General features: G+C 41.6%; 1 protein-coding gene across 5 annotated transcripts in view; it reads right to left on the bottom strand.

Moving 5' to 3' along the window:
• Enpp3 (ectonucleotide pyrophosphatase/phosphodiesterase 3) overlaps positions 1–23610 on the bottom strand; it is a 70910-nt gene that overhangs the window by 14511 nt on the left and 32789 nt on the right. For all 5 annotated transcript variants that reach the window (XM_076928024.1, XM_076928025.1, XM_076928023.1 and 2 more), the window contains 10 exons: positions 23368–23487; positions 22564–22673; positions 20725–20790; positions 19097–19169; positions 12899–13007; positions 11699–11827; positions 11110–11141; positions 8895–9022; positions 4429–4495; positions 2983–3070 (listed from right to left, as the gene is read on the bottom strand). In XM_076928024.1, the coding sequence (XP_076784139.1) occupies positions 2983–3070; positions 4429–4495; positions 8895–9022; positions 11110–11141; positions 11699–11827; positions 12899–13007; positions 19097–19169; positions 20725–20790; positions 22564–22673; positions 23368–23487 (922 nt within the window). The remainder of the gene's footprint in view (positions 1–2982; positions 3071–4428; positions 4496–8894; positions 9023–11109; positions 11142–11698; positions 11828–12898; positions 13008–19096; positions 19170–20724; positions 20791–22563; positions 22674–23367; positions 23488–23610) is intronic.

Below are 23610 nucleotides of genomic sequence, written 5' to 3'. Positions count from 1 at the left end.
TGTAATGCCTGCTATCAATTCTGCCACCTGTAGTTACACTTCGAGATGTGACTTAGCTGACTTTCATTCCCCAAAGTCCCCAGCCTCTGGTCTGTCTACACTGGGACCATCCCCATGATGAACCTGCATGAACTTCTATTTCTCTAGAGAAAAGCTTCACTGCTTAAATGATTCATTACTTTGCCCCTTAAGCATGCCGTGAGTGTTAAGTATTAAGATGCCATCCTCTTTGTTGTCTGTTGATATTGTTGAGACAGGATCTCACTATGTAGCCCTGGTTGGCTTAGAATTGGTTGTATAGACCAGGGTGGCCTGGAACTCCTCAGATCCACCTGCCTCTGTCTCCCTAGTGCTGGGATTAAAGGCATAAACCACCATACTTGTAAAAAATGATGTTCTTTGGGCTGGAGAGATGGCTCAGTGGTTAAAAGCACTTGTTGTTCTTTTTAATTTTATTTAATTTAACTCTTTTTGGTGCTAGAGACCTAGTAATTCAGTGTCTTCAGGGTCAAGACTAGGGTGCATCAAGGAAAATATCAGAGCACAAAATTTAAGGAGCATTCATTCTTAGTGTTGTTTTTCAGGGCTCTATTCTGAGCTCTCTGATCTGTTTCTCTTCTTTTAACTTATGCTGCTATTATGACCTTAATTTTATTTCCTCCAAACTTCTATGTTAAAATAATAATGCTTCATAACTCAGAATGTGAACATAGTGTCCTTAAAAGACATAGTGTACCCTGTTATTATCTATGGTAGAAAATATTGACTGCATGTCTTTCTTGAATAGACTATGCTTTATTTTTAAATAAATGGTCTAATTTTTAAAAAAAAATATTTTGCAGGCATCATCTTTTTAGAAGCTCTGAATGATAATGGAGTCATTTGAAACTATGCCTCACTAACCCTTTTTGCTGAAGAGGGGCTCTTTCTCAAGTCTAGTTAACTAGCTTTGGTGAGACAAATAAGGGCAAACCACCTTTCCCTGAGGCACTGGACAGGTATCTACTGCCAACGCTGTTAAAACCTATTAAAAATCACTATTAGCATAGCTGATGCTAACACGGGGCCTCACAGCTCCCCAGTCAGCCGCTGTTGGACCGTTGCTTGTTGCTGTTCTTTCTACCTTGAGCTTATGGGCTCAATTCCAGAGCCAGCACAATTGCTTTTATACCAACAGTACTTATCTCAACTGCTCCACAGACGCCCTTCCTGACAAAGACTATAGCTGGTTTCCTGGGCTCCTGAAGGCAGAGCCACAGCCAGGGCTGTTTGAAGATCCTTTCTAATGGACTTTGTGTAGTCACAACCCACCATGAACTATAGTTCATTCTGCAGTCATCCACACCGAGGTCAGAGGGGTGCCACTTCCCTGGCTATCTGACAGGAAGAACGCCATGACGAGGTCCACAATTGCTAAGACACACAGTCTCAAAAATTGTGATTGGTGCTAAGAGGCAAGTGGGTGATTGTCCCAAACAAGTGACTGTGATTAGTCCAAACAGCAGGCAAGTCCCTCAGAGACTGGGCTGAGAGATAGCCTCCTGCACTGCCTCCTCTGAGGTTACAGATTCAGGCCCGATAGAAAGACTTGGCTTGCATGAATGGTCTTGTATGTAGATCTATTGTCAGAATTGCAGGTTGAGCTTGTAGCACAAAGATGGATCATTGTCTCTCTACAGGCCTCCTCTATCCATTCCTAAAAGCTCTTTGTACTCTAAAGTCCCCAAGGTATGAGGTATGAGCCAGAGTCTGCTTTGTCTTTTCATGACCAATTTGAATGAACATGCTCCCTTCCACTAACTTTCAACTTGGTTTTACTGTAGAGCACCCAGTACTACGATGAACTTAGACTCCCGTGACATACTATCACCCAAGACCTCCTTGGCTTCTATTCAGTCTAACCATCTCAACAAGACCAGACTCCCTGACACAGGCCCAACTCTGAGAGCCAAGAATTTGTTAAGACTGCATTAAATTCTTTTTAAGATTTTATTACATGTATGTATGTACGTATGTATGTATGCATGTATTGTGATGGGGAGAGGCACATGTGTCACCTCTATCTGCTAAGCTATCTGACCCCACCATGCTTTAAATAAGGACTTTTTGTTCTTCTAAGTCATATTCAGTTATGACAGCCAGACTAAGAAAATCATAGCATGTACATCTGACTGACAGTGAAACTGCAACTTCCTCCCTAGATTGTCAAGCAAATGATCTCTCTTGATAAGTAGAACAGAGCAGGCATGTAGAAGATTTGTTTCCTGAAATACTAATTCTGTAAACTTTTTTTTAACACTTCATGTATTAACAAGCTTCTATCTAAATAAGACTTTATTATCCTCTTTCGTTCCAGAAGACTTCTCAAATATGTGAAAACACTTTTTAGCCGACTTTTATATATGTTTGTATGCCCATGCACATGTGCAAGTAGGTGCACATGTATGTCTGTACATGTGGAGACCAGAAAATGGTATCAGGTTTCTTCAACCTCTTTCAAACGTAATTTTTGAGACAAGGTCTCTCAACGAGGCTGAATCAATCGGCTAGACTGGCTGGCCAGTGAGCCCCAGGGATATATATGCCTGACTCTGTTCCACCAGTAACTATAATGGAAGGCTTTACCACAGCTACTGGAGATCCCAACTCAGACATCTATGCGTGTGCAGCAAGCAATTTACTGACCGAGATATCTCCTTGGACTTAAGTGTGTTTATCTTTTTTTAAAAATAGAATTATTTTAATTTTCTACATTTTATTAAATTAATTATGTAGTGACTAGAATACTTTTTAAAAAAATCTTGGTTTCTTAGGATACAAGATTTATCATTATCAGTAAAACAAAAGGAATCACACACGTGACTGAAAAACACTGAATAATTTTTTTTTCCGTATATTTCTGTTTTCCATTTTCTTAATACAGGGCACCTAGCCTTCAATTTATCCCCAATTTCAAATTAGAGCTGACTCAAATATACTCACCACACAGTAGATTATAGACTTCAATATTTTCAAATGGTTCGATAACAGTCTTCTCTTTAAAGCTGGGTCCATGTGCCATAAAGATCGCCTACAAGGTGAGAATTATATCATTACTGCATGACATCTGACTCACAAAAGTTTAGGAAGAGACACACATTCCCTTTCTGGGACCACCTATTTGTTGCCTAGGCCTCTTTTAGGGATGTGAAATGTGTTTTAAAACAGTTTCTGTCTGTGACCTGCACCAATCACACTCAGCTGGGATCCAAGATATATTTGCTTCTGTCTTAACCTGCTATCCCAGCTCCTCACATGCACTAGATTAGGGGGGTCCAGCATCATGGAGAAACCTGTATCATCATAATCCCAGGACATCTAGAGAATACACATTAAACATTCATCATATCATACTATGCACTGTTCCTTTGTTTTGCATATCACTGAATGAGGAGATAGGTTGATGTTTTGAGCATTTAACACTGGTTAAGTTCCCAGCTCCTCTATTTCTCTGGCACCTCTTCATTACACATGGGCTAGAGAGACCTAAGTGTTTGATTCATATCTCCTTAATCAATTCTAACTTGACATTATTTAACAGACCTCATTATTTAAGACTGCAAACAACTAAAGTAACAAATACAGAGTTCTTTTTGGTTAACGGTGTAGCCAAAACAACTGATGTTTTAAAGGTGGGAGAATCAGGTTGCAGAAACCACAGGCTTTTCTCTGGTTGAGGGGTGTGAGCTAAGCTTCCTCTAGCGGCTCCTCTCCACCGTCCCTTTCCTGGGCTTCGGAGCTCCACAAACTCCTCGTTTTCTTCCTCACTATCAGGAACTTCTGTGTCTCTTTGCTTGTAGCTGTTTCCTCCACATCTTCCTAGAGTAGAGATGCCCTGCACTGAGTACCTGCACTTTCTCTTTGTCTGTACTCGACCCCCAAACACAGAACCTTGTCCCCTATGTTTTTATTTCCATCTCTTAACTTAAAATTCAAAATCTCTTGTTGCACATTTAATATACACTTCAGACTTGTAAGCCCAGCTATTCTCTGGCTTTCTCCTTTCAAATCATCAATAGCCATGGTTGAACACCTTCTGGTAGCTTGCCAAGGCTCTCTTGTCCCACAAAAAATGATGGACTCCAAACTAGGACCTCTGAATTGGCTATTTCTTCTGCATGGGACACTCATTGTTCCTCGATATTGGAAAAATTAGTTGTTGCATCTTCAAGTCTCTGCTTAAATGTCACCCTGGAATCTCCAGTTCTTTCATACTAGTTAAATTTGCATACCACCCACAAAAGCATCTACCCAAAGCCTCCCCAGCAGCCTGCACCCTGCTCTAGTTTTCCTCTGTGCCCCACCATGCCAAAGCACATATGCCTGCTGTCTCAGTCATTCTCTCTCTCACTGTTGACTTGTTTCTGGTTAAAAGCTGCAGTAAGTTACCTCCATACTCTTGAATTCATTGTTGTAACCGTGTGTTCCTCCGCCACAGCTGGAACTCCCTTTGCTCCTGGGAAAAGGCAACATTGTTACACACTGGTCAGCGTGCTGACCTGAGACGCTATTCTAAGGTAAGCTTTAGATTTAGACTGGAATACCCTCTGTTGTGGAAGTAACTTTTCTGGCAACTAAATACATATATGTACATGCTCGGATTCACAACCATTGATAAACAGAAGAAAAGGGCAGAGAGAACGAGATCTTTAGCTTTTACAAAGAGAATTTCAAAGATGGTTGGCTCTAGGACATTGACAAAGGAAGAACACTAATGTGAATGGATTCAAATGTTTTACCTTCAGGGTAGGTGGCGATGGCCCAGCAGATAAGAGGCACTTGCCACCCAGCTTGACTGAAATCAGGTCAGTCACCAACTCCAGAAAACTGCCCTCAACCTCCACATGCATACCATGGCACATGTGTACACACACACACACACACACACACACATGTTCACTCACATACAAACAAACAAAACATGAAATTTTTGTAAGATTTCAAACTCTTACAAAACAGTTTGTAAGATTTTACCTTCAAACTCAAGATCAATATGATTGAGAATTCAAGTAATTTAGCAATAAGGCTTTGAAATCCGAGGAAATATTAACTCCTGATCTACAGTGGAGACAGATAGGGAAATAATAAGAAACCATGATCTGGCTGGAGAGATGGCTCAGCAGTTAAGAGCACTGACTACTCTTCCAGGGGTCCTGAGTTCAATTCCACATGGTGACTCATAACCATCTGTAATGGGATCTGATGCCCTCTTCTGGTGTGTCTGAAGTGTACTTAATAAATAAATCTTTAAAAAACAAAAAAGAAAAGAAAAAATAAACCATTACTTGGGAGTAACATGATAAGACCATATATTCTGTAAATTCAGTGTTTATTTTCAACAATCTGGGATCTCCTCCATAAGCAGCTACTTCGTTAGTTAAATGACTATTCAATTAGTTTGTCCTTTGTCAAGTTTTTCAGTTTAACATCTGAAATTCATGCTATCAATTTTATGTACAGTTGGTCAAGCAAAAGTAGTGATAAATGAACTTAGGTTTTCTCAATATTTTATTAAACTGGTTCAAAGTTTGCCACTGGAGAGAAGAAAATTTTAATTTCCAAAAGATGCCTTTGGAAGGTTTCTCTCATCTGCTTCCTCTCCCTGTGTTCACAGGGGCAAACACACACACACACACAGAGAGGGGGGGGGAAGGGGAGAGCAAAAGGGGGATGAAGAGTCAGGAGACAAGGATAGAGATTCTGTTAGTGCTGGACTTTCCACTGACCCTGAATACAGAGAAGTAATGTAATGGCGTAAGAAACTGACTCTGGGAGCTAAAGTGATTGTGTTAAAATCACTTGCTGCTCGTCCAGAGAACCTGGGTTCAAACCCATATTCCACACTGTGTCTCATCAATTGTCTGACTCCAGTCCCAGGGCATCTGATCCCCTCTGTTGGATTCTGAAGGTATTGCATGCATGTGGTGGTGCAAGACAGAAATGAAGGCAAAACACACCAGGGTGCATAACATAAAATACAAAAAATTTGACAGTTTGAAAATTCATAGCTGCCACTCAGTTTATATAGAATTATGTCAGCATTTGGACTAGCACATGCTCAGTTCAACCTAGCACAGGATGGGACACCAGAGGAGTCCCTGGCCAGTGTGTAAGCTGGGTTTCCCTTAGGGTGTGACTCTACATCCTTATCTAACTTAATTCCAATAAAACTGTCCGACTGGTAGTATGTGGTAAAGGCTGCGTTAAAAATAGTCTTACTCTGATTGCCCAGATATTTTATGTCCATGGGACGCTGGAATTATTTGATTAAAGATAAAGTTTTTTATTCTATGTTGGAAGCTAGAGTGTTCCCTGGAGAAAGACATAAAAGGTGTAGTGGGAGATCTTTAAATCTTCAACCCAAATAGGACCGGTCAACGAAAACACAGCTCAGTAATTATGAACATATTCTGTAAGCCTAGATTAGGCAGATACCCCTACACTACTCTGTTCCCCAGCTATGAGACCCTTATAACTTGATAGTTTTCCAGACCCTGCGTCTGTCCTTCTACCTCCTGCTTCCCAGTTGTCCTCTCCTTCTCCATTGTCTTCCTCCAGTCCCCCCTCTGCTCTCTTCCACCAACCTTTATTTCTCCACCTCCTCTTCCTCTGCCCAATCACTGGCTCCAGCCTTTATTTTACAATTGGCATCAAAATACAAGGCCAGGGCTATCCACAAGACTTTGGTAAAATGAAATTGGTGTGTGTGTGTGTGTGTGTGTTCTTATTTTTAAAAATCTTTGCACCTCCATCTCCTAGGATCGTTTAAAGAAACACCTATACAGTGTATGCAAACTTTCATTCAGAAGTAAAAGAAAAAAGTTTCTCAGAACAGCTCTATTCCTGTCATATTCCACGGAGAACTTCAGTCACCTGTCCTTGTGCTTGATTGCATTCTTCTCTCCCAACCTATAAGCTGGCCTTTGGAGGCAATTGGTGCTCTGGTGATCAGCTTGACTTCCAAATACCACACACATACAGTTGCTAATAAATTGTACTCAAAGGAAAAGCACTTGATAGGCAAAAGATTAGTGTTTTTCCCCCTACATAGCTACTTAGAAGGCCTAACCTTAAACTCACAGGATGATACTGGCTAGACATTTCTGCTAGTTTTTGATCTTGTTTGTTTTTGTTTTTAAAGACAGGGTTTCTCTATGTGGCCTTGGCTGTCCTAAAACTCATTCTGTAGACCAGGCTAGCCTTGAATTTATAGAGACTTTCCTGCCTCTGCCAAGTGCTGGGATTAAAAGTGTGTGCCACACCACCACTGCCCGGCTGCTGCTAGTTTTTGAAAAAGACACAAAGCCGACCATTTAGAACTATGCCTCTGTACCTGGTGCCTAGAAGTATTTTGGTGGCTGCACCCACTTAGATCATTCTGTACCGATGGCCTCCTAGCTTCTGTGATGTCACACCCTGAACAGTACATACTTGAAGACAGTGCCTCCATTTAGATGCATACACTAAATTACTAACATCTTGTGTTCAATAGTAGCTTAATTTGCCTCACATATTGTCAGGAAATCGTTTTACAGAACATAGTTCTCTAAAGCTGAAGACAGAAAAGGCTAAAAAACACATTCTCAAAGCAAGACTAGTGCCATCTGGTGACACGGTGAGGAACTGCATACTGTCTGGTCAAACTGCATTTCCAGGTTTATTCTTAGACTAAATTCAGCCAACACCCCCCACCCCCAATTTCTCTTCCTGCATACACACACTGAGACCAACCTCCCTATCTTCTTTCACCTTCCCTTCCTTTTTGAATGTGTGTTTTAACCATTGTATTCCCCTACTGTTTAGCTGTTCTCTCCCCAGCATTACCACACTGATACCAATCGGGTCAAGAAATATAGAATGACAGTGATTCTGTTTATAATCATGCATACATACAGAAATAATAAAAGAATACTTTAAAAATCAGAATCAGGACGGTGTGGTAGCATACACTTTTAATTCCAGAACTCAGGAGATAGAGGCAGGCTGTCTCTGAATTTGAGGCCAGTCTGGTCTCCGGGTTGAGTTTGAGGTCAGCCAAGACTACGTAGTGAGACTCTTATCTCAAAAAACAAAACAAGGAACAAGAAGCTAGGGAGATGGCTTCCAGAGGTCCTGAGTTCAATTCCCAGCACCATATGGTGGCTCACAACCATCTCTATAAAGGGATCTGATGCCCTCTTCTGGCATGCAGGTGTACATGCAGATAGTGAAGTCCTACATTTACAAAACACACACAAAGCTTTTAAAATCCTCACAATCAATTAGTGACAAGAAAATGACCAGTCTGTTCTCTGTCTTGTTTGCTCAGTCTTTCCCTTGGGGCTATTTTCTCTGCAGGAGGAAGGGTGACTGTGTTGCAAATACCTGGCCACAGGCAAGCATTGGATAGCTTTGTGAATTGAGGGAGTCATAGATTTTTGTAGGATGGAGGATTCTGGGACCAATTAGCTACTCTGCCACCAGAAGACCACTTTATGAGAGCCAGGAAGAGATATGATCATAAAGAGCCAGCTAGACATTCTGTCTGTCTCAGACTCTCAGCCTGGATGATGACAAAACCTCTCCTCTTATCTGTTCCTTAAGAGGCAACCCATTCGAGGCAGCAATGTGGTGTTGCTCTTTTGGGGTAGTGATGAGAATTCTCAACCTTCTTCCATCTTTTGATTATGAAAATGAAGGCGCTAACAGTAACTGCCTAACAAGAATATCAACAAGGAAGTGCTGAGTTAGCACAAAGAGGCCAAGGAAATGTCAGGATCAGAGAAGCTTACCCCCAACAGTGGGCGGAGGGGAGGTGGAGCTTCAGGAGCTCACAGCCAGAGGCATCTGCTGGGAATACATGAGTAGACACAAACCTGAAAGCCAGCCATTGCCGATCCACCATTAGATGAGCTTTGTCAATTCTGACATTTTTGGCAAAGTGCAGTCGTTTTGGCAAATCGGGAGTCAAGTAGGGTTTGAAGTGTTGGTCGGGTTTTTGACACTGCAAAGACATACAAGCATTTCTCCCATGGCACATCAAATACACAGGCTACCTTTTAAAATTTCAACACAAGGCAAGTACTTAAGCAAGTTTTAGAAGTCAGGGGATTTGGGCAGGAGTGGTCACAGCTCAGCGGTGACAAGCACTTGCTGTGCCTGCCAAAGACGTGGGTTCAGTTCCCAGCTCCCACACTGTGGCTCACAACCACCTATAACTCCCTGTCTAGGGGATCCTATACCCTCTTGTGGCTTCCTCGGGATCCTGCAAGCACATGGGCACATAAACTCGTTCAGAAAAACATACACATAAACTAAAAATAAATAAATGAAATTTCAAAATTAGTAGCTTTAAGATTAGTTAATTAACTAGCAATATTGCCTTACTATTCACATGGCCAAATATAATAACCATCGTTATCATTACTGCAATTACTATGTTGAAACTTAAATTGATTGTTTAATGTCTTTCTTATATTTATATTCTTGGGTATTTATTTGAAACCTTCACAAATTTCTCCTCTCCTTTTTTTTAATGGAAAATGAAGTATGTGTAGATTTATAGTGAGATTTATATGTGTTAGTAGATATACACAGTAAATTTATATGTTAGTAGATATGGACACTTATATACAAATCAGTTTAATTATACCAATTCTGATTTCGATCATAAAGGTGTTCTAACCTTTTAAATAACTATTTCCTTAGCTTTCAAACAAATCACTTAAGCAGATTTTGAGTATATATACGCTCCTATTTGTGAAAAGTTCATGGATTCATCAAAAATTAGCAAAATTTTGTTTAAAAAGAGTTCAATAATTACTATTTTAATTTAATTATTGGCTCAGAGGTTAAGAGCACCTCTAGACGTCCTGAGTTCAATTCCCAGCAACCACATGGTGGCTCACAGTTCATCTGTAATAGATGCCCTCTTCTAGTGAATCTGAAGACAGTGGGTGTACTCATATACATAAAATAAATAAATAGATCTTTAAAAAAATAATAAGCACACAAGCATCTATTCATGCAAAATAAAAATGAAGACATGAGAAACAGTTACAAAGGAACTTTCCTAAACTCAGGAGAAACAAAACAGGAACAAAAATAAACATTAGCAAGACTATGAGGAAATGAAAACTCTCTTTCTTGTTCTCACATATTTCAAGCCCTAATATCCCATCTTTATGAGCAAGCTCGTGTCACTATTACCTTGTTGGTAATGTGCAGAGAAAAATGAGGCACTTCGAGACATGACATAGAAACAAACTTTAAAAGAAATGTCAGAATGGGAGAGTAAGGAGAAATTATCAATGAAAGAGGAAAGGAAGGGTTCATTGCACATTTCTGCCATTTTTTGTTCACACATTTCTCCACATGCAGTTGGGGCGAATCAAGAGAACACTGGGATTAGAACACCTGCTTCGGAGGAAGCATGTGCTTACTGTGTTTGAGAATTTGATGCAAAGCCATCAGATTTAAGGTTAATGTGTCTCTCATCATCGTTAGCATTCTGCGGAAGTTCCACCAGTTCAGGCTGAGCCTGCACTACTACATTTCTCCAGGTGTTAGGAACCTTTGCTCCCAGTCTGTGCAGCTGCATCCCCAGCCTGCAACCCAGCCTACAGTGGATGCTGTGGACAGGGATATTGGAGATGTGATCATCTTGACCAAAAAAACCATCAGCTGCATACAGCTCATTAAGTGATGGAACACAGAACAGTTAAGTGGATGTTGATACTTTTTAGTGTGAGCACAGCATTATGCAGTTCACCAGTTCACCAGAAGGGGGCGAGGTTGTCTATGTATGAAGGATTTCTGTGCTAGAACCTCGTTTAATTTACAGTAGGTTCCAGGTGACATTAACCACTGTGCATTCCGTGTTTCTTTATCCCCAATAGTTTTGCTTCATCTTCCAGATTTTTGCTGACTGCTTGTCACCCATACTTACAATTTAGTGTCACCCCAGCAATAATAAACTCATAAATTCCAAGCAATAGGAATATATCTGCCACTGTACTTTAAATACAATATTAATACATCATAGATCTTAAACATAGAAATATGCCATAAAGTGTTCTAAAATGGACTTACACTGAGGTTTCTCACGATCTCTTCAGAATTAACTGTTTAAAACAAAAAGATAAATCACATTACACATAAATCACTGCCCAAAAAAATGTGCATAACTATAGAAAATTTGACCCCACACATTTATTTACCAATAACTGTCATCTTGAATAAAAATTGTCAAATTGAATAAAAATCATTTAAATCAGGGAATTACTTTAGAATTAAAGACTGGAGTACAATATAGTTTGGGTCCAGCAGTGAGAGACAGCAAAACTCGGGACTTCTCTCTCTTTTTTTTTGGGGGGGGGGTTGGTTTTTTGTTTGTTTGGTTTTTTTGTTTTTTCGAGACAGGGTTTTTCTGTGTAGCCCTGGCTGTCCTGGAACTCACTTTATAGACCAGGCTGTCCTGGAACTCAGAAATCCACCTGCCTCTGCCTCCCAAGTGCTGGGATTAAAGGCGTGCGCCACCACCGCCTGGCTGGGATTTCTCATGTGCTTCTGTGTGGTTTCTCCAAAAAGCCAAAAAGGAGGCTATAGTCACAATACGCTCTCAGAATGTGGTAGCTATGACTACTTTCTCAATGTCTCCTCCTGCGTCCTCCACACTTACACGTGAAGAAGTCCTGAGGTATATTACGACTCCTGATTCGAGGGGCAGGTCCTTGATACATATAGAAGTTTATTTTAGGAAAATAGTCTGTCATGTATTCCACTCTGTCACAGGAGGTCTGGTCCATTCCTGAATTATAAAGTAAAATAAAAACCTCATTGGATGTGTATAAAAGGTAACAATTGTCTATGTTTGGTATTGTCAAATAGAAGATGTTTTATGTTACAAATCTCAAACACAGGCAAACTGAAAAATCTGTACAGTTTAATCCATTGTTATTACTCTTTAAATGGCAGAACTTGAAAATGGAGTTAGTGGATGAGAAGAGACATGCTCATGGAGTGAGACTCAGCAGGGAACAGAAACGACCATTCCTTTAATACCAATGAATTAAAGGATCCGAAAGTATTTTCATTCGAAGGTACATTTGGGATTCATATGAGCACCGTGTTCTCTAGAACTGGTTAATTAAGTCTTTTAAATTTTTAAATTAAAATTTTAAATTAAAGTTTGCTTTTAACACCCCCCTTTTAATGAGATGTACATAGGACGTTCTTCCTGTGGTTCCAAACAGCAGGCAAGCATATAGAAAATCATTTCAGAGACTTTAAATGCACAAGATAGTGAGAATCCATGGGGCAAGAAGCAGGTTTATGTGTGTGAATGCATGGCCCGCAGCAGGTGTGTGTGTGTGTGTGTGTGTGTGTGTGTGTGTGTGTGTGTGTGTGTGTGTATGCACAGCCTGCAACAATGGGGCAGACAAGAACAATGCTAAGTACACACCTGTCCACATAATCTATGGAGCTTAGTAAGGCTCGACCATTCCGGGAAGTGCAACAGCCCTGAAACACAGCCAACTGCTGCAAAGAAGTCCCAGCTGAAAGACAGCCTGAAGCACTTGGTAGACCAAGTAACAAGTGAATCACATTTTTACTATTAACTGTTTACTATTACTACTATTAACCATTTCACAGAAAATAAAGCATATGGACAGATATTCAAGATTATTAAATAATTAAAGTGGAAACTTTAGACTTGTTCTCCCCATGATTTAACAAAAACCCCATCCTTTGTGTCTTCAGTAGCATCTATGTCTAGAAATTCAGAGATAAAAATAGCACTGTTGTTTTTGTATTATCTTTGGAGAGAAAAAATATAATCAATGATTAAAATATAGTTTAAAAAAAAAATCCACCATACCGTGATCAGCCAGAACGATTATATTGACACAGTTGTGTAAATTCCTCTGTTTCAGACCCTCCATCAACATTCCAAAGGCATTGTCAACTAACTGCAAGGCTTTAATTACCTAAGAAAGAAAGAACTGAGAGTTAAAATTGTCATTAAATTGTTTCAGCTCACTAAATAATTACCCAATCAAGCAAAAAAAAAAAAAAAATCAAACATTTTCTTCTATAAAATTGCTGGGATCTAAAAAACAACATCAGAGACAGCAGCTATGTCAGGAGAGTTACCATAGACAAATTCTCTCAATGTCTATAAATAACAACAAAAAATTTGAGTTGAACCATGTCTCCTATAAAGAAAGTCTGGCCAGATAGTTATAAGACATGAAAGATACTGAATAGCAACAAACACCATTCGACTGTAGTTATTCTTCTCAGAATGCCTGATGGGAGCGGAACGAGCATCAGACTTCTAAAGAGTTGCACACATTCTGAAAGTTATGTGATAATAGTAGCCAGACAGTTAAAAAGAAGCATATTCCACAACAAATATTCTATTCCTATGCAAATATTACCTGCAAAGAAACTCGTCATGTTACTGACTTGCAATTATAATTACGATGTATATGATATTCCTCAGTGTGTGTGTGTGTGTGTGTGTGTGTGTGTGTGTGTGTTGTTGTTGTTGTTGTTGTTGTTGTTGTTGCTGGACCCCAAGCTCACAATCACAAACAGGTAAGCTGAACTATTCTCTCTGTCCATAAAACTTTTACAGAGAACCAAAGCATAGGAAAATGTTCAAATACCATTAACAAAGAAACTCAAATTGTAAATTCAACCATTCATATTACACAACCCTGGTTTTGTATGTAAGTATCTCATTCTTTCTGAGAAAAACAAAATGAACAGGAAGCTAACAGAGATATCAAGTTATGTAAACAATGCTTGTCTCTGACTAGTAAATTGGGATTCATTTTCATTTAACTTCTATAGTCTCTGTGTTTCATGATTTTTCTTTACTTCATCAATATTATACATTGAAATGACTTAAAGTTTGATGAAATTGCAAAGTTGTAATTTTTCAGTGTGTTTTTGGTGACACAGTGACTATCACAGTAATGGATTAGAGAAATGTGTTGTCTCTCTTACTATTACAGCAACTAGTAATAGCTAGTTGCTTTCTTCTTTACAGACAGACTTTTACAAATCAGATAGAGCTAAAGACATCAGTGTATTATCACATGAAATCTTCACAGAACAAACTCTTGGGTATGGCTCATGCTGTTGGGATGTTCTCTTGAAAAGACTTAGCATGCTCATAGGCCCCACAGTTACAAAGAGACAAAGAATGGAACCCCACCCATGATCCTTCTTATACTTATCTATCACCAGCTCCAAGATGCTCACCTGACTCTTAGTCTCAGAGTATTTACAATCTAGTCTGACCATCCCTTTCCCAGATCCAGTGTCCCATTCCCACTGCCATCCTACCCTACCCTCCCAATCACACCAAAGGTCAGTTCTGCTCTTCCCCCAGAACCTGATACCCTGCTACCATTGGACCTCCCAAGGTCATCTTTCATGCGTGCATCCTCCCCACCCCAAGGTCAACACAAAATCACACAGGGTGAGAAACATATACCCTAACCATACTTCTAACCAACCATGGCATCTTTTATACTCCATAGAAGGAGAAAGTAAGCAGTACAGCGTTGTGAACAATACTGTGTAAAAGGATTGAATGTTTATGGCTGCAGTTCAGGAGAGAGAAAGAGAGAGAGAGAGAGAGAGAGAGAGAGAGAGAGAGAGAGAGAGAGAGAGAGAGAGAGCTCAGCTTCCCTTTGCCCTGCAGACAGACATGGGGCATGGGGTCTCCAGCACCATGGTGCTTCGCCTTCTCAGTGGACACTCTGGGAACAGTGTATGAGGTCCTGGCATCATGGGTTAACTGGTAAGACCCAAGTGGGCAATTGTGATAAACAGTTTCCTCCCTATAAAACTGAATTGAAAGCTGCAGAGGGTCCAGCTGCCTGCAAGCTCTAACAGCAATGCTTTCCCAAAGGCCCACCATCGTCTCAGATGAAACCTACCTCCATGTTTCTCTATAGTGTTGCTCGCCTGGACTCAGCACTGTCAGCACTGAAGCTAGTCTGAGTCTAACGCTCTCTTCAGAATGACTTGTTTCCCCCTTTTTTTTTATTCTACTGGAGATATATGTAGTGATTTCTTACTAGATAATGAGTAAGACTCATTACTGAGATCTGAAGAAGGCCAGTCTGTGAGTGTTTCATCTTCCATACTAGGCAATCATGACAAATCAAGACTCAGGAGAATGAGGTGAGAGGACTGAAAGACAGTGACAGCCTGACTGTGCTGTGCGGTATGACTCTGTGGGAAGGGGGGAAAGGAGGGAACGAGGAGGAGGGGGAGGGAGAGGAAGAGAGGAGGGGAGGAGGTAGAGTAGAGGGAAGGAAGAGAAAGAAAAAGAAGAGGGAAGGAAGGAGAGGAAGATGGAGGAAGAACAGATGGGCAGAGTGGGTGAGGAAAGGGGAAGAGACAGGGGAAAGGGCAGGGAAGAGTGAGGAGGGGGAAAGGAAGAGGGGGAGGGGGAAGGAAAAGAAAGACAGGGAGGAAGCAGGGTGGAGAAGGAGAGGAAGGGGAGAAGGGGTAAGAAAGGGGAAGGAAGTTTCTGGCCTCCTATGGCTTCCTCACTGGCCAAATTCCAGCGTCCTCTAAATCATGATTTTACACAGCCTCTCGAGTGCAACCTTCCATTATGTCTCAGTTAAATCATATTCTTAAAGGCTTTATTACATTTTTTTAAATCAGCAAAAAAAAGTTACATGGTGTTAACTTCTTACTTTCTTTATTCTTTCAAGATAGTTTCATGTACTAAGGCATCATCTTTTCCATCCCTAGGACTACCCAGCATATTAGACCCACCAGAAACTCTTCTGTGTAGCCAAGGAAGATGGGATTTGGTGAGTGAAAAATCTAGAACTAATTAATAAACTTTTAACATATTGCCTGGACCAAAGCACACTAAAATAGCCTTTGTGCTTTTTGTTTGTTTGTTTGTTTGTTTGTTTGTTTTTGTTGTTTTTCAAGACAGGGTTTCTCTGTGTAGCCCTGGCTGTCCTGGAACTCACTCTGTAGACCAGGCTGGCCTCGAACTCAGAAATCCACCTGCCTCTGCCTCCCAAGTGCTGGGATTAAAGGCATGAGCCACCACCGCCCGGTGCCTTTGTGCTTTTAACTTACAGATTTTGGGAGCTTTGAACTAAAATGTGATTGCAAATAATGATAATGATAATAATAAAACTGCAAAGCCTTGCAACTGTCTCTGTCCATTTCTCCATCCGTTTTCCTGTTTGCCATGAGTCTTAGGCAGGTGTTGTCCTAATCTGTCTTCTGCCATCCCTCTTTGCTCCTTCACCACACGCCCTCTTCTGTGCACATCCCCGTGCTTCTGACCCCCCAGCTCCTTCCCTGATCTCAGCTTACCGGACATATTCAATGGCCATCTGGTAACCTCTCCATTTACACATCATGCTTGCAACAATTGCATAAAGAGAATCTCCCCAAACCAAAGTAAAGCCAATGGCACCTCATCATTCACCTATTTGCATATGGCAGAAAGCAAAAATGCACCATTGCTCTCCCACACCCACCCATGTCACACCACCTCTGTCCTCTGACTAAATCTAAAACATATCTTCTTCCACCCTTGATGCTGGCCTCCTCCCAGATCCAAGCCTACCCTCTCTAGTAGACTATTGCAGAAACCAATGTTTCTCCCTCCTCATGCCCAATAAAAATGGTCTCTAAATACACACAGGACTGGCCATTCCACTTGCCAAATAACAATGCCTCAGTGCTTCCTGGTGACCATTTTTATGGCCTGCAGAGATCTGCATGGTTGGGCACCAGGCTTTTTTGTAGCCTTCTCTCTGGTTCCCAGTGCCCTGGTCAGGGATTCTAAATGATATGTACACAGTGCTTCAAAGAGTGTACTCAATACAGAGTGATTACCTACTGTTATCATTCTCTATACTATTTTGGTGCTGTGCACTTTGTAGAAGGGGGCCTGTTAGTATTCTGTCTAAGCTCCGCCCCACGGCTACCTGGCAACAGCCAGGTATGCCTGACACTATAAAAGTGGCTGCTTGTCCCCTCCTCTCTCTCTTGTTCTCTTTTGCTCTCTTGCTTTGTCTGCTTCTCCCCCCCCCCCATGTGCTGTACTCATGGCCAGTCTCTACTTCTCTACGCTCTCCCACTCTCTGCTTCTCTCTGCCTCTACTGCCCTCTTAACTCCCCTCCCCATGCCTTGAATAAACTATTCTATAGTATATTGTCATATGGATGGTCCCTCAGGGGGAAGAGATGCCTCAGCATGGGCCCGCCGAGGCACCCCCTTTCCCCACACATCCATAGAACATATCCCTCCTCTCTATTTTTTTAAAAACACATCCGGGCCAGTAGTCTGTCTCCATGTGGCCCTTCTTTGTTGTCCTGTAGCCTATACTCAGTCTACTGGCCATTTGCAAATTTTGTTTCCTTTTCATTACTCAGGGAGAATTTCTAACATGATTGATTTTAATGTCAACTTGGCACAAAGGAGAACTGTCCACAAAGGAAGCCTCACTTGAGGGATTGTCCTGATGGATGTGGGAATGTTCACCTTGACTGGTGGCTGCCCAGACAAAAAGAGGGGGGTGAATTTCAGGAGGAATCTTAGCTTACCATTTGCTTGTTTAGCCTTTCTTGCTACAAGGAGTTGATTTTCTGGACTCTGGGTGCCAGCCTGAGACTACTGAGGCATCCCATTCTGTAGCTGGCAGATACGGCTCCCCAGCAAGAGAGCACCATTATGGAACTATTCCAATGACTGAGGCACCCAGCTTCAAGGATGGAACAATCACTGTGTTTGCAGTATCTCAGGTGTGATTTATCTGTCATTACTATTTTAAAGTCTGCTTCTTGTAATCTCTGTCCCCTTCATTCTGTTCCTCCAGAGAACCCTGTCTAGAACACTCTCCCAGCAAACCACAATCCCACCAGCATCTACTGGAACAAGACCTCATACACACCCCTGAGCGCCCAGGTTCTGCAGCATTTTTCATAATTACTCTTAAAACTTAGAACTAGATACCTTTATAACTAGATCACAGAAAAGAGAGGAAAAAGAAAAGTTAACAGGACCTAATACAGGTCAGATACAGAGAAAGATAAATGCAGAGACAGTGTTCACCTAAGATGACTAATCCTATCAAACATGCATAGAGACAAACAGACAACAGTTAAACTAGAGAATAAACCCAAAGGGGGTTTGTGGTCAGTGAGTTCTTCACCCTCATGGCCATGAGAATAAGTGTAACATGTCACATCAAGTTCAGAATGGTACCAAGAAGCTGCAGAGGCCCACATGTGTTGAGAACTGAGCAGGGTCTTGCTTGCATTAGGAACAATTTTGACTTCAAAAGAAGAAAGAAAATGGTCTTCACTGCTAATAGTAACAGAAGGAGCCACATGGCAGTGGGAGACAATTGTTAGATGAGATTCCTCAGGGAATCTCACTCCTGGGAGCTGCTACATTATGCTAAATGTGGGGCTTAAAAGAGACATCAGTGGGGTTTAAAAAGCAGAATCCCTTTGTGTGTTGGAAAATAGCATTTCAGGACAACAGTCATGAGGGAAAGTAGTATGAGAATGGCCTAGCTAATGAAGAAATTGATCTGAGCAGCCTCTCCAGTGAAAGTAAGACCCATAAGAGGATAGGTGCCTGAGGTGTTTGGGAACACTACGAGTGGCAGTGTATACGGTAGGCACCCAGGACACACCACAGAGACTGGCAGGTGACTTTACTTAAAATGCCCACGTTACAGGGCTGAGTGGCCATGCAGTATCTGGCCTTGAATTTTCAGTACGAGAATTTACAGTGCCTTATCAAAGTCTTCATTGGGTTGCCAATAAAAGGAATTAAGATAGTTAATTAGGCAGATATCCTTCCTAGAACTTTTGACAATTTTATGATTTAACTATTAAGCTGAAATATTGATTTTAGACTTTCAGTTACTTGGTCTCGTGTATCCCTTAAAGGTGTGTGTTCAGTGGAGATTTTCATAGTCTTGTCTATTTTTGTAGGTTAGGCCTTGATGACTTTTCCATCTGTTGAGAAACAAACAAAAACAACAACAAAACCCTATCTTACTCCAGCACTGACTGGTCCACTTGCATGCCCCGCAGAATCAGGTTCTTCCACATATATGGTATAAAAACTGGGTCTACAAGTAAAATTGAAACAAAGGAAGACATTAACTTGAGATAAACCTACAGATGGATTCGTGCTCTTGTGGATCATGAGCGTGCCGTCTGTCTCTGCCCCACTCCTACCCTTATCCAGGCTAGAGGCTCTCTGCCCCACTCCTACCCTTATCCAGGCTAGAGGCTGGAAGATACCCTTGGCTTGAGTAAAGATGAGTTTCCTAATGGGAAGTAAATGTATCTTCCCAGATAAAAGCACGATTGTGGCTCAGTTGTGAAGCATCTTGCTTTTGTAGCTAAGACTTCTCTTAATGGGCCAGCCCTTTCTACTTCCCAGTGTCTGGCCTTTGGCTGACTCTGTTCTGTGCCTGGTTCCCCTATCATGTGGTTGCTGATGTGAAGTTTGCCTGACACTCTCAGTATGTGCTGACTTTAGTCTGTGGCTCTGGCACCTACAGCTCCTGGAATCTATTCTCAGAAACAAGAACCACGGCCTCTGTCATTCCTGCCCCACTTCAATGTGGTTGTGATATCTGTTTGCCTCTCCAATAGGGGACTGACTCTATCTCTATTGTTGGGGTTAACAATGCCCCCCACCCCAGAGCACCTGTTCTCAGAAATAAGTCTTGGGAAGTGCCCATTAGAAAAAAGTGACAATAGCTGGCTTAGTGACACATGCCTGTGTCAACTCCAAACACAACTCTCACCTCCAGGAGGATCAAGTTTACCGTGGAGCCAAATTCGACTGACCATGGCCTCACAGTTAGTTTACCCCAAATTCTACATCCAACACAAAAGCAGATTCCTGGAGCTCTTACAGTAACAGAACAGAGGAAGTCATAAATCAAGATACTTTCAAATACATTGGTGTGAACATCTGAGAGGTGGGTTACAGGAAAAATGGGGACAATCCTGTGATCAGCCCTAGAAGGTATTTGGTAGTAGTCTTAGCTCTTCAATGGTTGGAAACTAGAGTTTTGTTAAGTTAATATATTCCAATATTTTTTACATGTTAGTCACTGGATGTTAGGTCTGATATCGAGCTGGATAAGGAATGGCTATTTAGCGGGCTACACATGGCTTAAAATAAATTGTAATTTGGCACTAGAGCTGTCCAACTCTCTAACGAGTGCTAACGAGTTAATCAGTCTTGGGGAAGGTTTCAGTTAGAAAAACATTTCTCGAAACAGCTGTCATACCTGCAGTCTCAGCACTCAGTAGGCAGAGGCAGGAGTATTGCAAGAAGTTCAAGGCAGCCTGGTCTATCTAGTGACTTTCAGGCTAGCAGAACTACATAACCAAACCTCTCAAACTAACAGAAGTGGTTGGGAGCAGGAGGCAGGAGGAGTAAGAGGGGGAAAAGACAGACAGGTAGAAAGACAGACAGACATGGAAGAAAGGAAGCAAGGAAGAAGGAAGGAAGGAAGGAAGGAAGGAAGGAAGGAAGGAAGGAAGGAAGGACAAAGGGAATTCCAAGGGTCTTTGTTTGTTTTTCACTGGCGACACTACAGAAGGCCCCAGTCTCGCCCATATACACATCACGATGGAGCACTCTTAGGCCGAGTGGTCACTCACCGTTCAGCTTTGGGCAGGTCCAGCCATTGTAGCAGTGTAGCAATCCTCCTTTCATATGGGACAGAACTGAAATAAAAAGTTTTGAAAATTTAATCAGATAATTCCAACATACTCTTCCTTAGAGAGAGGAATTTAATGCTTCATGCATCCATTCTGTAGTACAAGACCAAAACACTAAAAGAGGCGTGGCATACTCCACTGAAAGGGGCGTGGCATGCCCCACTGAAAGGGGCGTGGCATGGTCCACTGAAAGGGGCGTGGCATGCCCCACTGAAAGGGGCGTGACATGCTCCACTGAAAGGGGTGTGGCATACTCCACTGAAAGGGGCGTGGCATGCTCCACTGAAAAGGGCGTGGCATGCTCCACTGAAAGGGGCGTGGCATGCTCCACTGAAAGGGGCGTGGCATGGTCCACTGAAAGGGGCGTGGCATGCTCCACTGAAAGGGGCGTGGCATACTCAAAGGGTCACACTGTCAGAAGATTTTCCACAAACACATCTAATCAAAAAAGGTCACTTTCTTTCCTTTTGACTCGTTTCTCCTTTAACTTTTGCACAACCGAAGTGAAAACTGTTGATGATCAACAAGTCAAGCTGACAACTTTTAACTGTTGACTTTTATTCATTATGCATTCACATGACTTGGTTGTCTATTGGTAAACAGTGTACTTTCATTTGAAACAACAGAGTTTGATCAGTCAGTGAGAGGCCTTGAAGACTTTCACTCCGGCTGACATCGTGTGATGATTGGCTTCATATGTTAACCTGTCACTTGTGATTACTTGAGCAAGAGCTCAATTAAGGAATTGTCTGATTCAGGTTGGTCAGTATATCTACAGGGGATCATCTGGATTATTAGTTGATGTAAGGGAGCCCACTGTAGGTGGTACTATCAATAGGCAGGTGGGCAAAGCAGCATCAGCACCCCTCCATGGTTCTGCTATGTACAGAGCGTGCATGCCAGAAGCCATTGAAATACTTGACGCAAAGGAGTGCTTGCTGTAAGTGGACTGGCACAGGGACCTTTGTGATTGAGAATAGATCACAGAAGAGAAGAAACAAAGATGTGGAGAGAAGAGCCTCTGTAATTCAGGCAAGGAGATGAAAGTGCAGACCAGAGCTGTAACAAAAGCTTCTCAGGCTAGCCAGTGGTGGGCATGCCTTTAATCCCAGCACTCTGGAGGCAGAGGCAGGCAAATCTCTATGAGTTCATGGCCAGCCTGGTCTGCTGATCAAGTCCTAGAACAGCCAAAGCTACACAAAGAAACCTTATCTCAAAAAAAAAAAAAATCTCAGACTGCATCTTCTATGAAAGCCAAAAGCACAGACTGACAAGCCAGGTGAGGGATGTAAGAGGACAGCACCAGTCCCCAGGCCATGAATCCTCAACTCCTTTTATCTCAATATGGAGACATCAAGTTCAGCATAAGCAGGCAGGTGAATGCATAGACATTCATTTGCTCTGAGCTCTTCACATGATCAGCTGTCCAGTGCTTCTGCCTTTGTGGCATCTTGCATCTCTCAATGACAGATTTCAACCCAGAAACGCAACCTTAAATAAATACCTTTCTCCCAGAAGTTGCTTTACATCAGGATATTTAACCACAGCAGAAACAGCGCAAAGGTGCACACCTCTGAGCTTAATATCCAGATGACTGAAGAGAACTGACGTTCAAAATGTGTCCTCAGACTTCTACATAGACTGCACAGTGCACTTAAGGACAGTACACACACACACACACACACACACACACACACACACATCAATCTGTAAGACAAACTAGTAAATGAGGAGATTGGAGAGCCTAGATAGATCCTTATGGGAATCTACTTTCCCTACTTGCTGTAATTCCTGTAGATGGTAGGGAAGGAGCCATTGACAGCCACATCTGATCCCGGCCAGTAGTAGCAAGCAGCTTTTAAACCTTGATACATTGCTGTTAGCCAAATCTATAAGGAATGAAAGACAACAGGATAATTGTTTAAGAACAAACACTATAACCTCCGGCAAACAACTATCTTAACTGAGAATTTGTTTTTGTTTTTTGTTTTGTTTTGGTTTTGGTTTTGGTTTTGGTTTTTTTGTTTTGTTTTGTTTTTTTGTTTTTCAAGACAGGGTTTCTCTGTTAGCCTTGGCTGTCCTGGAACTCACTCTGTAGACCAGGCTGGCCTGGAACTCACAAATACACCTGCCTCAGCCTCCCAAGTGCTGGGATTAAAGGTGTGTGCCACCACTGCCCGGCTTGTTTTTGTTTTTACAGTAAAATAAAATTTATGATCGATCAGTCTCCCTCAACAATAAAACATGTAGTAAGGTAGTTAACAGCTCATTATTTCTCCCACACTGAATTAGAATTGCACAGTTCTTTACCTTTAAAAAAATTGCAGAAGAGTATGGAGGGAAAATAGATATCTTTTTGAAAGAAATTAAATATTGGCCCATTGATGATACAACACCCAAATTTTAACACAAAACTAACTGAGTAAACAACCATAAATGTTTTTTTTTTAAATAGTAGTAAAACCTTCACATCTTCAGCCATTACAAACTACACAGATGGTGAGAAACTCAGGTAACTGAGAAGACTGAGCCATTGTGACACAGAAACAGAGACTTGGAAGCCACGATGAGACTGCTACATACCGGCTGTCCACCCCACCAAGCGGGATTACTTTTCTCCACTGAAGAAAGTGAAAAATTCTTGTTGAGGTACACATCATACATGTTATTGTCAACGATGCCATGTGACTCTGGATACAAGCCCTATAATTTTTATTACAAAAATAAGATTATGAAGTATTCTTTAGTAAAATCTAGGCAGGCTGCAATAGCAACAGATCTCTACTCAGACCTAGGAAGAATGGTACACTTTTCAATGTAACAGAT

Source organism: Arvicanthis niloticus, chromosome 30 (genome assembly GCF_011762505.2).
Source record: "Arvicanthis niloticus isolate mArvNil1 chromosome 30, mArvNil1.pat.X, whole genome shotgun sequence".
Classification (NCBI taxonomy): Eukaryota; Metazoa; Chordata; class Mammalia; order Rodentia; family Muridae; genus Arvicanthis; species Arvicanthis niloticus.
This window is presented reverse-complemented; position numbering and strand designations above follow the sequence as displayed.